General features: G+C 45.4%; 1 protein-coding gene across 2 annotated transcripts in view; it reads right to left on the reverse strand.

Moving 5' to 3' along the window:
• The window catches only part of mtmr4 (myotubularin related protein 4), a 50,792-nt gene that overhangs the window by 9,394 nt on the left and 28,503 nt on the right, over nt 1-12,895 (reverse strand). The window contains exons 3-11 of one of the 2 annotated variants that reach the window (XM_007896390.2): nt 11,367-11,456; nt 7,808-7,924; nt 7,038-7,070; nt 5,987-6,069; nt 5,476-5,642; nt 4,879-4,975; nt 3,388-3,501; nt 2,511-2,695; nt 230-358 (exon numbers count right to left, since the gene is read on the reverse strand). In XM_007896390.2, coding sequence (XP_007894581.1) covers nt 230-358; nt 2,511-2,695; nt 3,388-3,501; nt 4,879-4,975; nt 5,476-5,642; nt 5,987-6,069; nt 7,038-7,070; nt 7,808-7,924; nt 11,367-11,456 — 1,015 coding nt within the window. The remainder of the gene's footprint in view (nt 1-229; nt 359-2,510; nt 2,696-3,387; nt 3,502-4,878; nt 4,976-5,475; nt 5,643-5,986; nt 6,070-7,037; nt 7,071-7,807; nt 7,925-11,366; nt 11,457-12,895) is intronic. The other variant, XM_007896391.2, reaches the window with a different exon arrangement.

A 12,895-nucleotide genomic window follows, 5' to 3' on the forward strand; every position in this document is an offset into this window, starting at 1 on the left:
GACTGCAGCAGTCTGGACCTTGGTTTTCAGCTGCAATAGTGGCTGCTGAGTCACTGATCCACCTCCAGCACAGTCTGTGCTGAGTCACTCTCTGGCACTGATATCAGCACTGACACATTCTGACCTGATGATAGAACACAATTGCTGTAACTGCTGTGAGCTGGGATATTGAGGTAGCAGTTTGGGGCAGAGCTGGGACCACCCCTGCCATGCCGCACGGCCCACTTACCCTCACATTCACAGCCCCCGCCCTTTGCTCGGTTGGCGACAGCTGCCGTATAAGATCGCGCGTCTAAAATGAGCAGCTTCTGGGGAGTGGCTCCAATCTCGCCAGCAGATCCTGATGTGATGGAAGAATCTGAAATAAAGTGGGCGCTGATATTTAATTCTCAATTTCACTGCAGTCAACATGCAATCCGTGACGTGCTTCGGATTTCAGAATCAAGTCAATGCTTTGTGGCAGTTTTGGTCGCCTCGATCCTGAGCCGGGCAAACCCGCTGTACTCCAGGGAACTGTTGATGACAGAACAACCAGCGCCCTCCCCTCCTGTTCATCCTGAAAGGCCATTCCCCAACTGGTAACATGGTCCTAGTGGCTGGAGGTGTCAGGAGGGAGGGGGGAAAGGGGGATGTAGGAGTTAGCAGCCCTTCAGATCTGTAAATCTGTGTCTGTAACTGGTGACCTGTCTGCTTCTTCCTCAGGAGAATGAACTGTGTGCTGAGGGCTCCATCTGGTGGCCTGTCTGAGCGCTGCACTGAGAGCACCTTCCCCATTGCTGATCCATTTAACATTTCAGAAGAGCCAATGATCTGAAAAACCAGGTGACAAAAGAAAACAAGAAATACAGGATCCATTGTATTTCCTGGTTCAGAACCCAGATGGAGACGATTACATTTTATAAATTCTCTTGTGCATCAACAGGTCACCCACAGTGGAACGGAGAGAGTGAGGAATGAGCTGTAGAGTTGGAAGAGCCAACAGGTGGGAGCCAATCAATTGTAGTTGGAGACGACCTTTGAGCACAGTGTTTGGTCTGATCATGAACTACGCAGAGCACAATGTCACTGACCTCGTGTGTAAAGGTACCAGTCAGTATAGAGAGATGGCCCCAGGTTCAATTCCAGTCGGTCAGTGCTGAGTTAGCTTACCTCAGACGTGCCAGCAGCTTCTGCTACAATTTGTTTGACATGGAAAATATCAGCCAGGTTTCCTACCCATGACCATATTCATCCACTACTGCTGGAAAGTGTGCACTCACAGATATCAAAGGAGAATAGAAGCAATGGTCTGCATAGACTGGGACCACATCACAAGTGAAGAGTAGCCATATGGGTGAGTTTGAAGGGCTGACGAGAGGTTAGTAAGGGAAGGTGTTTCTATAGACCAGGTGACCAGGTTCAGTGCCTTGGGATGTCCTCCTGATGTGAAAGGGGCTATACAAATGTAATTTGTTGTTGTTGTTGTGGTGGTGGACCAACCACAAATGGTGTGTCTTTGTCCTGGACATTCACTTCTATTTATACAGTAATTACGTCTAACGGTCTGCAAGCACTTCCTTCACCTGAGTTACACTGAAATGTCGTGATTGCAGCAGCTCTGCACAATGTGCTACAAATAACCAATTGATTATTATTTACGTCAGTAGAACAAGAACTCTCACCACCTGAAGCAGTCCGTGTTTCAGTCAGTGTAAGGTCTCTTGTGAAGGACGGCACCTTACACCTAGCGCTCTGGGACACTACCCTGCGTGAGGGACACTATATAAAGTTGCTGTTGTTGCACCAATGCAGTGCTCCACTGCACTGTCAGTCTGGATTAGGAGCTGAAGCTGTGATGTGGGCCTGAACCCACAGGCTGCTCTTTATAATCTTTGCGTTTGACTTCTCACACACCGGAGTTGTCAGCAGCTCTGGGAAGTTGAATTCTCCTCCACCCGAGANGGGGGGGGAAGTTCTGCTGATAACAGAGGAGTCTTATTGATACGATATCTAGCAGATAACAGGTGCTGTGTCAATGCCTTACAATACTCGTACATATAAGTGTGCACCTCACCAAATCAAACACACAACTGTCTGCTTTACACCAAATGTACTGATTTATAATAATACTTGCATTTGATACAGTGCTTTTCACGTCTTCGAGACGTCCCAAAGCGCTTCACAGAATATACTGTAAAATGAATTGACTGTATATTTGTGGGCAAGCGTGGCAGCCAATTGCACACAGCAGGGTCCCACAAACAGTCAAGGACTGAGTGACCAAATTATTATTTTATTTATTTTCTTGAGGGATTATTATCAGGCGTGTGGAGTAAGGAAACTTGCCCAAGGTTTTGCCCTGCCTGGAATCAAACCCAAGTCTCTCGCTTGCGAGGTGAGTGCTCTAACTACTGAGCGACAGGACTACTATTTACAATCTCTTCCTCACATTATTCACTGCTCAAACCTTCTGCACTTTGGGTCCAGTATTTCACTGAGACATGACAATCAATCTTGACTTGAAATCTTACCAAAATCGGTGTCTGAGAGATCGTTCCCCTCACTCCTGCTCTTCCCACTCAGCTTAGTTCCTCGATCTAAGATGCAGGCTTTGGCAATGGATGTCACCAGGTACTCGTCGTCTGCGTTCCTCCAGCCCCACCAGCTGATCTCGGGCTGGCTGCACCGGGCAATCACAGCCCCATTCCGCAGGTGCCTGAGGAAACCATCACCGATTCCGTGAGTGTAACCAGTCAGCTCAGCAGATTAAACACTCGAGTGCTTCTCATTCCAAAACTGCACCCTTCACAAGGCACAGCCAGTCACTTACTGGGCTCCTCAGTTTGCTCACAGTATAGAAGCTGCTGTTCACAGTGAGCATTGTAACCTGGTGTCAGGGAATAGCCAAGACACCCAGACCACTTGCTAACCGCGCTGGCAGAGACTATTACCCCGAGAAAGCGATTCCCCAGCCTCCCAACAACCGGTTCCTACTCACTGCTCTGTAAACAGAGGCGTGCGCGTGGAGTTAGGAAATCGCCCAGGAATCAAACCTGGGACCTCTTGCTTGTGAGGCGAGCACTATAACCACTATTCTACAAGACTCGATAGACTGGTTAACAAGAGTAACAAAGAGATCTTTGTACAGACAAGTGATCGACTAGATGTGGAACTGTAGTTTTTTTGAGTCCTCTGATTATCTATTCACATGCAGAAATCATTAATTCTGGGGATTCAAATGGTGAGGAGATCATCTTTTGTAAGCTTACTGTGTGACAACAAATGTGTCATTTCACAGCATCACTCCCAGTGTCCACACATCTCCTGTTTCTCCCTCCCAGTCGGAGGGAATCAGGTTGCACTGTATTCTACTGTCGAGTTATGACAAACAGCAATAAAATCTCTCACCTGTAGACAACAACGGGAATTCTCTTCCATGACCTGAAGGTTCCAACATTTTCCAGCTCCTTATCCGTGATCCACACTGGAACCAGCAGCTTCTGAGGGTAACTAGCACACATCCTGCAGTCACACAAAGCAAGGAAGGTTAAACTACATCTTGGCCAGCCTGCCTGGCTAAGGAGACAGTGAGTTTGTGCTGCACTGAACACTCTGACTCCTGTTGCAGCACATGAATCAACTCCAGAGGCTTCTGATGCCTTGTGACCTCTTCTTAATAATACACTACAGGAGCCAAATCCAAGAGGATACGAGTGCAGCAGCCAGCTCATCTGTGTGATGGGGCTCACACACAAAACATGCAGCAAGCTCTCTGATATTGATCCATCTTCCGTAAATCAATTACATTAATGTGTAATCTATGAAACTTGGGACGTCCTCCTGAAGTGAAAGGCGCTATACAAATGTAATTTTTTGTTGTTGTTGAAGCTCTTTGAGACAATGTGATAAGGCACTATATCAAATACAAGGGTTATTATTATTATTATATGTGGGAACATGTAATACAAACACCAGTGAATCTGCAGCTAGGATCCTTGTGTCCAGTGTTTAGTCCTCTGTGCTATAATAATAATAATCCTTGCATTTGATATAGCGCTTTTCACGTCGGGAGAACATCCCAAAGCGCTTCACAGAACACACTGTAAAGTGAATTGACTGTATATTTGTGGGCGAACGCGGCAGCCAATTGCGCACAGCAATGTCCCACAAACAGTCGTAGATTGAAAATGACCAATTTATTATTGTTTTGTTTTGGAGGGATTATTATTAGGCTCTGTGTTGAGTAAGGAAACTTGCCCAAGGTTTTGCCCTGCCTGGAATTGAACTCAGGTCTCTCACTTGTAAAGCGAGTGCTCTAACCACTGAGCTACAGGACTCCACGGCTGACTGGCCTGTGCTGCTGTTCTGCCAAGTTGCAGCATGTGCTATTGTGCAAGTGATGTGAGGTGACAATTGCCCCATTGTAATGTGCAGAATAAGCACTCAGGCCAGGAATAGCGTAAACACAATGATAAATATTGCAGCAGCCCACACCCAGCCTCTCTCACACCAGTCAACCCGTGAGCTCCCGCTCACTCAAATGAATAATTGAAACACTTTCCTTGAAATAAACTCATCAAATGTTTCCACTCGTATGGGATCCTGCAATCTCCTACACTTGTACACAGACTCCGACCCTAAACCTGTACTGATCTGCCCCCTTACACCTGTACACTGACCCGTCCACCCCCACTTACACCTGTACACTGACCCGCCCCCACCCCCCTACACCTGTACACTGAACCCGCCCCTCTACGCCTATACACTCCTTGTTTGGTGGGACAATGATATTTGTACTGTCCTATATGACTAAGCCCTGCTGCCCTGCAGACTGAGTCACTCAGTGGTTCCTCAAGAATAGTAAACGATTCTGCTTTCAGTCTCCTCGTGAACACTCACTTGTAATTGCTATTGACTTCGCTAGTTCTCCAGACGTTCTGTAGATCAAAGCGCATTCTCTCCACCTCCATCTCAAACCTGTGGCGAACATGATCTCCTATAGATGCAGAAGAGGAGGTGGGAATGGTAAAGTATTCTGATACCAATACAGTTCATGTGCTTATTAAAGAATTACACAACTTTCCACTGTTTTTTATTCCAACATTTAAGAGGAGGTTTCTCACAAGTTTAAAAAAAACTCCATCCAGTAGGCAGAACGCTGTGATTGAGATTACACACACCCCATTCTGACAGCACTGACATTTACCTTGCATTGGGCTTTGGTGATGTGCTCACTGTGAGAAGAGAACGGGCCATTTTCTGGGGCACATCCAAAGTTTGGGTTGCCACATCCAGGGCAAGGGTGAGCTGGCGCGAGGGCTGGCAGGAGCAAGGGCGCGAGAGCAAGTGAGAAGGCGGGTGTGAGAGTGTGTGTGCGGGTGAGAGAGAGAGAGAGAATGAGCATCATGTACAATACAACCCCTGCCCCATCCCCTCACATGGGTTGCTGCTTGAGCCCAAACCATCACTGGTCATTTGTGTCCTTTAGTTTCTCACCTGGACGACAGAGATGTACGTGCTGATCCTCATCATCCACACAGACCCCCAGACACCAGGCGTGATAAGCAAAGGCAAACAGGTCCTCCAGCCTGGCTGGGTGGGCAATCACTTTGTTTAATCTCTTTAGCCATTCCTGACATTGTTTAAATGTAGAGAAATGGGACCTGTGGGAAAGTTCACAGACAGATCATTTAACAAGAACAGTGCAAACAGCCAGGCAACAACAACAAGCAAGATGGCCCGAGTGGCTTCTGTGCTGTCAGTTTCTAGCTCACACTTAAAAAGTGGTTCTGCAAAGGGACTTTGTCAAAGACCTCCAGTAAAGATATAATAAAAATAATCCTTGCATTTGATACAGCACACAGCAATGTCCCACAAACAGTCATGGATATCCTAAAATAAGACAGCTGAGCTGCTCCACTTTCATTTGGTTGCTGTCTAGACAGACACTAGCGCAGTATAATATCAGGTAAAACACAACATAGTATGTTTTAACAGCACAGCATACCTGACCACCTTGGAATCCTTGCAGACAATGTGGAGCTGGAACATATCCCGACTTTCAACACCTTCGATCAACCGCAGAGGCACCTGGAACCACAGGACAAAGACGATATCAATGCTGGAGCCACAGGTGGCACCTCCCAGAGGCACGTACACTATCTTTAGCCAAGACTGCGGGGAACACCAAGAGCTGGCCGTGCAGATACTGCACCAACCTGACAGGCCAGTCATGGGTTGGTGTCGACGTTTCACAGACACACCAGAGCCACAGTCAGGTACTGAGGAGGAATCACCGATCACCAGGCAGAGGTGCTGTTACCTCACCCTCGCCATTGACTCCAGTGACACCACTGAGCTGAGTCCAGAAAAGCCTCAGACTCCAGTACAGCGACCCACATCAGAGCAAACCTACTGAGGAGCAGAATGGTACCTCCTTATAACCAAACTCAAGCAACCATCATTTCCTCAGAGGATACACCGAGGAGGGAAGGCAGCAGTGAATGAGAGAGAGTTACTGCACAGCACACAGGTCCATGCAGGTTAGGCTGGCGGTTCGCTGGGTTAATGTTGTGCAATGTCTGTCCACATTCCAGTCTCCAGCTCTAATGAAACACTATTACTGGTTCCCAATCAGCCCCAGGACTCTTTTTCAATCCACTGGCATATTTAAATCAAATAACTCCTACTTTCATTAGTTGTGTTAGTTAAAACACCTTTTAAGTGTCGTGGTCTGAGTGGGTGAAAACGAGAGGTGTGATGGGAGAAAGCGAAAGAGAGGCATCTGTCTGGAGTCCAGGGAGTCCAGCGTTGGGTCAGGAAATGTCTGGTCTGTACAGTCAGGATTGAAGCCACATTACTAGCGCCTTCTCTGTTGGTTGTGGGGCTAAAGGAATATGCACAGAAATGTGCTATAAGGTGTCTAGACACAATGCATTGCTACTGCTGTTGGTGTAAGGGCCTGTGTGGTGGGCAGGTCTGTGTACAGAGGTGCTGCCAAGCTGTGCTGAACACAAAATGCTCCTGTTTGTCATCAGCAATGCACACAAAGTACTTACTGAGATTTCACTGTCCACACCCTGCAGAAAGGTCTAAAAATAGAATGGAAAAGGAAAGAGAGAGGGGCACAATGAGGGCAACACAGCAGAGCTCAGAATTCAGAGCAATGGATTAATAGAGAGCCAGCACTGGGCACTGCAATGTCAGGTCGCCAGGCTTCCGCCACCTGGCCTGCCCAATGCCCCCCCCGCTCCCAGCTGGCTTCTGTCCACATGATCCCTCTCCCTCCCCCACTCCCACCGCCTTCACTCACAGGGAACCTTCTCGGCCTCTCTCTGCCCACAGGACCTTCCTCCAGCCTGGGTTTAACTGCACATCAGTAGATAAGAGACATTGAGCAGTGATTATCAGGTCGGGTGTGAATACCAGTAGTTCTGATTCTCATCAATTCAGATCTATTTCTTCAGCTAATGTACAAACTGTGGGTGGGCCACAGTATTGAGTCACTGATCGCTAGGAGAAGTTTATTTTGTTCAAACCTTTGGACCTTTGACATACTCTGATTCGTTCTGAAGCTTGAACAGTTGCTTTGAGGAGTCATACAACATGTCCTGCTGATTTCTCATAAGTAACATCACTTCTAACTATTACAAGAAAAAGAGAACTTTATATATCAATTCACCACAGAAGTCTAATTTTGGGTTGTGGGGAAATCCGTTTGGCCCTCTCTGCTCAGATCCTACTGACAGGCTGAATGGAGAAGAGGCCACCAGGTTAGGGGGGGGTTACATGTCAGACTGAAGCTACTGTGAATGATGTACCATCTTACATTGATTAAGGAATCTTTGTATTTTATGTGTAGCCTGTAGTTGGAGATGGCAATAACGGCATCATCGGCACGGCCCAGGTATTCCACACCTTCCCCCTGGAGAACAGGAAACGGCACCTGTGAGAGAGAGAGAGAGAAAAAAACAGACACAGCTGAAAGAGTAACTCAAATGTGTAACTCACTTTTGATACAGCTGTTGGAATGTATTAAATGCTTCACACAATGAAGGATGGTGAATGGTTTAGGCTGGAGATTCATTCTGTAGCACAGTCCATCAGTCAGGTTTGGTTTGAATCTTTTAGCCATTGCAATGTGCTGGATTGTAACTGCTGTGAGACAAGCTGAAGACGTCCATCACCTGACCCGCCTGCCCAGCGAAGCTGATGACATGAAGAGCAGTAAACAGTTCTCAAACACTAACAATAATCATGGGAAGTTCCTTTTGCAAAAACAAATCTCAGATGAAAAGTAAAAGATTAGCCCATCAGAGCCAAGCCTTCGCCTACAGAATAGTCACTAAACGGTGAATCATTTTGAAAGGTTTCAACGATGTAATAAGGCTGCTACATCAAATACAAGGATCATTATGATTGCTATTACCTTCTAGATTGTATTTGCAACATATTCAGTTACTTGATTTGAATGAAATGCCTGAAGCAATGATTTCCCATCCCATCCTGATACTATTCTTATTAACCAGATGGCGTAGTGGATAATTAAATGCAATCAAGCACAACAGTGGAGGTGGAGATAGACCTTGTGAAAGTACCGTTACTGTACAAAGTAATCAGCACTTTATGAAGCGCTTGGAACAGAGACTCTAGCATTGCTGAGCTTCTCACCACCAGGTGGCTTTCAGTATCTTGTACAGTTAAGAATCCTTACTGGCACCGAAAAGCTTCACATCTGCCTATAATAATATAATAAAAATCTGTGCAGTTGATACAGGACTCCACAAATCTCCACAGATGAACATACTCCCCACGTATCCAGAGGCATTCAATGTAATTGATGACATTGCTTCCTAAGAAGTGTGTGGAGCGGAGTGGGGGGAGAACAGCTCTAATGAGTAGTACTTGAGATCAGTGATAGTACTCGCTTGTATAGCAAATGCAAACATGGCTAGATCTCCAGACTGGTTGAAGGATCCACATGGACACAATCACCCTCAAGTTTAGCAATAAACCACAGAGAGGTGCTGGGAAATCCTCTTTATCTTCATGTCGGTAGGATTTATTCGCTTTCAAAAGTCCAGCCTAAAAGACTCAGTAGCTGAGGAGTTACTACTTTAAAGCTCCTCTAAGTGAGAACCTGATTAAAGCTCCTCTAGATCAGGACCTGATATGGATTTGAAACCTTTTGTTGCTTCTTGTGACTGAACAATCATCTTCATAATTTACCCAATTACTGCTGTGAATATTAAACGTTAAGCCTACCTGAACTTCACATCATCTGTCAAAGAGCCAGACAGTGAGAGTCAAGAGGTCAACAACGACCATAATTCATTGTTTGCGAGAACATTTTTTCCAGAGTCTCAGGCCTGGGCTTCTAACTTCACCACGTCTTGTGGGCAAGGAGAGGGGTGATCATGATCGACTGTGCTTTCGATCTCCCTGCTTCCCCCCCTGCCCTCCACCCTCCCTGACCTTCAGCTCAGGTCCATAACTCTGACTGTCCAGCACCTTGGGACATCCTCTCGACGTGAAAGGCGCTGTACAAATGTAATTTTGTTGTTGTTATTGATGATCAGAGGGGTCTGTGGGCAGGAAGCTTGTCTGCTCCATCTCTCTGTGCTGAGATACGGCTTCATCTGTTCAATAATGAGACTCCAACAATTCCAACTGTTCACAAGATGTGCAGTGAGAAGTTGTCAAGGTCAGCGTTAGGCTGACAGTTAGAGGAAGCAGCACAAACAGTTGCTTGGTTCAAGGTCAGACACTCTGTCTTTCTTCATTACCTCCTTCAGGTAAATGATTCCCCAACCACTGAAGAGCCGTGTTCTTATGAAGCTAATTTTAGATATGGCACAGTAGTTTGTTTTCTTTTGAAATCTAAACTCTGGTGCAAAACAATGATTCTATTCTCCAACCTGCAATCGCCATAGACACAGGGGGCAGACCGGGCACAGGGGGCAGCAGATGAACGAGTTGATGGTTACTTCTCATTGCAGGTTTACAGCAGTCACTCTTGCTATCAGTGCCTACACTGTTAGTCTCATGCCCGGAGTATTATAAGACTAGGAAAACGAGATACTCCAACTATAAAACTAAAACATGATAATGATGATGATAATAATCCTTACCTTTGATGCAGCACCTTTCACACTGCAAAGCATTTCACTGGATAGATTGTAAAGCACATAAACTATGTAAACTCAGCGCTCTAGGACGTCCTCCTGACGTGAAAGGCGCTCTATAAATATAATTTTATTGTTAGTGGGAAATTTGCACATAGCAAGAAGACCTCAAGACTTTACCAAGCTCCTGAATGTAGCTTAGCTCTGTATTTATTTTAAAATAAGTCTGTTTCTCAGAGGTTGCTTTCTCTCTCTCTCCAGCACCCAGTTTGTTGCTCGTCTCTGTGTGTCTATCACTCTCACAATTAAATGTAACATAGCAGTTGGAGGTTTCACGTCCTCCTGACCTGAAAAGCGCTCAATAAATGGAATCTTGTTGTTGTTGTTGGTTTCCATACATCTGCAATTTTCTGTGAGTAGCCAACATGCTGCCGGGGTTAAAGGCAGCTACAATTATATTAGAACACAAGGCACTTTAAATCCAATAGGTTTTCTGACATTTCATTTGTAGCAAGTGTTGCTCCTCTCACCGACCCACCATGAGAGGGGTAATTAAAAAATCAATCTGGGTCAGGAAGTCTACCAGCAGCACAATGTAGTCTATTCCAAAATACTGTATAGCCTATATATAACTCTCTGCTGTCCCAGACCACTGATCACAGATTATCACAGACCAGAGATATTTTGATTAAAAGCAAAGAGGCTATTCTAACAATGTTAACCACCTCCCTCACAAGCAGAAGTGTCTCTGAATAAAGCTTCTAAATTGTTGTTAAAAACACGTGCCTGCAGAAGGGGTCAGACACCCAGCAACCAGGAGAGGAGACAGGGCAATCAATGTAAGGGGTTCCCACCACAGGCGCTTGCAAAAGCTTTAAAGCATATCGGGTTAAGAGCTAGAATGTGAAGTTAATAATAAAGGGCAAGTTGGAAAAAACAATGGCTGTGGTAGAGGAAACAAATAGCAAATTAGTGTTAGGAGAGATGGCTTCATTGGAGAAGCAAACACACAGCAATATAATGAGTTGAATGGCTTCTATTGGTTGAGGTCTATGGTTGTATGGTACAGACATGATAATCTGACATGGCTGATAGATGACCTCTGTGTTTATGCCAAGAGGGGAGAGGAGGTTGTGCTGTGAGAGAAGACCTTGCCAAGAGGGGAATTAACGCAGTGCTGGGAGATGGAGCAATGGGGAACACTGTGCCAGGAGGGGACTGGGAAATGGGTGGAGAACAATGTCTCCTCGGAGAGCAGCTTACCTGCAGGTCCTCTTCCTCCTTCACCAGCTCTTTCCGTGGGAATAGGTCCTTGGCCTGAATGTACTCCAAACTGGGTGGCCCCTCTTCACCCTGGGAAAAATACAGTCATGGTTCAGTCAAGTCGACACCCCGTACAGGAAATGAACGCATGGCTTGGAATTTAGTACAAAAAGTGCTCAATACAGAGGAAGCTCCGAGATTAAGTAAATGGAACATCAAGAGGCTCAATGGATACCATTACTACTTGCCAACTTTCACACCATCTCACAGTTTTGGCAGGATTTGGAGAAGCAGACCACAATCACTGGGGGCTGGAATTCTTCCCACTCCGCTTGACTGCCCTTGCTCCACACTGAGTAGAGGTGTAATCCTAGGAAGGGCTCATGCTGTTCACATCTGTGAGATCACTGCACAGCGATGCAACTATACCAGAAGTGGAGGATTTATTTTTGGTTGCCACACCGATCAGATGGATGCAATCAATGAAAGCACATTTAATCCAGGCATTTATTATCGGCAGCAATGAATCATTTGTAGGATCCAACGGCCGATGAGAATTATCAGGAACACTGCAATGCGACACAGATCTCCCACGGGACTTGCGAACCCAGAGTGAATTCCATAAGCAGCATCCCCCCACCCCCACCAAAATAATAATAATAATTCCATACTATTAAACAGAGAATATAATCTAAGAAGTGACCAAAGCGCTAGTTGCTTTACAATCCCCCAGCTCTGGCTATCAGCAAGTCTGTCACAATAAATTGCTCGGATCAGTTGTTGTGAATTCCAGTCAATCATCTAAGGCAGTAACTTCCACGAGACGCAGGATGGCAAGTGTCAGTAGCTCAATTCTTTTACAAAAGGCCTGTGTCTAACGAATGGAACAAATTTGTGTCCGTAGCCTACCTCACGCTCACCAACAGATCTAAACCTTATATCATTGGGATTTATAAAGTTTACAACTAAAGGAATAAATAATTTCCTAATCTCAGCACTGTGCTGGACAGAATGGACAAAGACACTGTTGGGTTTTCACAGGTAGCCTGTACACTATGCCACATGGATTTTTAAATCCTTTGTACAGGATTGTTTTTGTTTAAATAACAATAATTTAGTCACTCAATCCACAACTGTTTGTGGGTTGCTGCTATGTGCAATTAGCTGCCGCGTTTGGCCCACAAAATATACAGTCAATTCACTTTATATTATATTCTGTGAAGCACTTTGAAATGTTTCAACGATGTGATGAAGCAGTATGTGAAATACAAGGATTTTTATTATTATTACTAGAGAAATCATTAACTGCAATTTTAAAACCCGCTGCACTGGAGCTGGACTCCTGTGTTTGGAAACATGGGCAATAACCAAAGAGATGCATGAAATACAGGCCAAAAGATCTGAATGTTCACAGGCTCGCTCCATCACTTGTAGTTTAATCTTGGCACCATAATGGCAACTTTTTGAAGAAGCTACAGCATTAAATGCTTAATCCTTCACGTTAATAATTGTCAGCACTTTCAATAATA

The sequence above is a fragment of the Callorhinchus milii genome, unplaced genomic scaffold, assembly GCF_018977255.1.
Source record: "Callorhinchus milii isolate IMCB2004 unplaced genomic scaffold, IMCB_Cmil_1.0 Scaffold10, whole genome shotgun sequence".
NCBI classification, from domain to species: Eukaryota; Metazoa; Chordata; class Chondrichthyes; order Chimaeriformes; family Callorhinchidae; genus Callorhinchus; species Callorhinchus milii.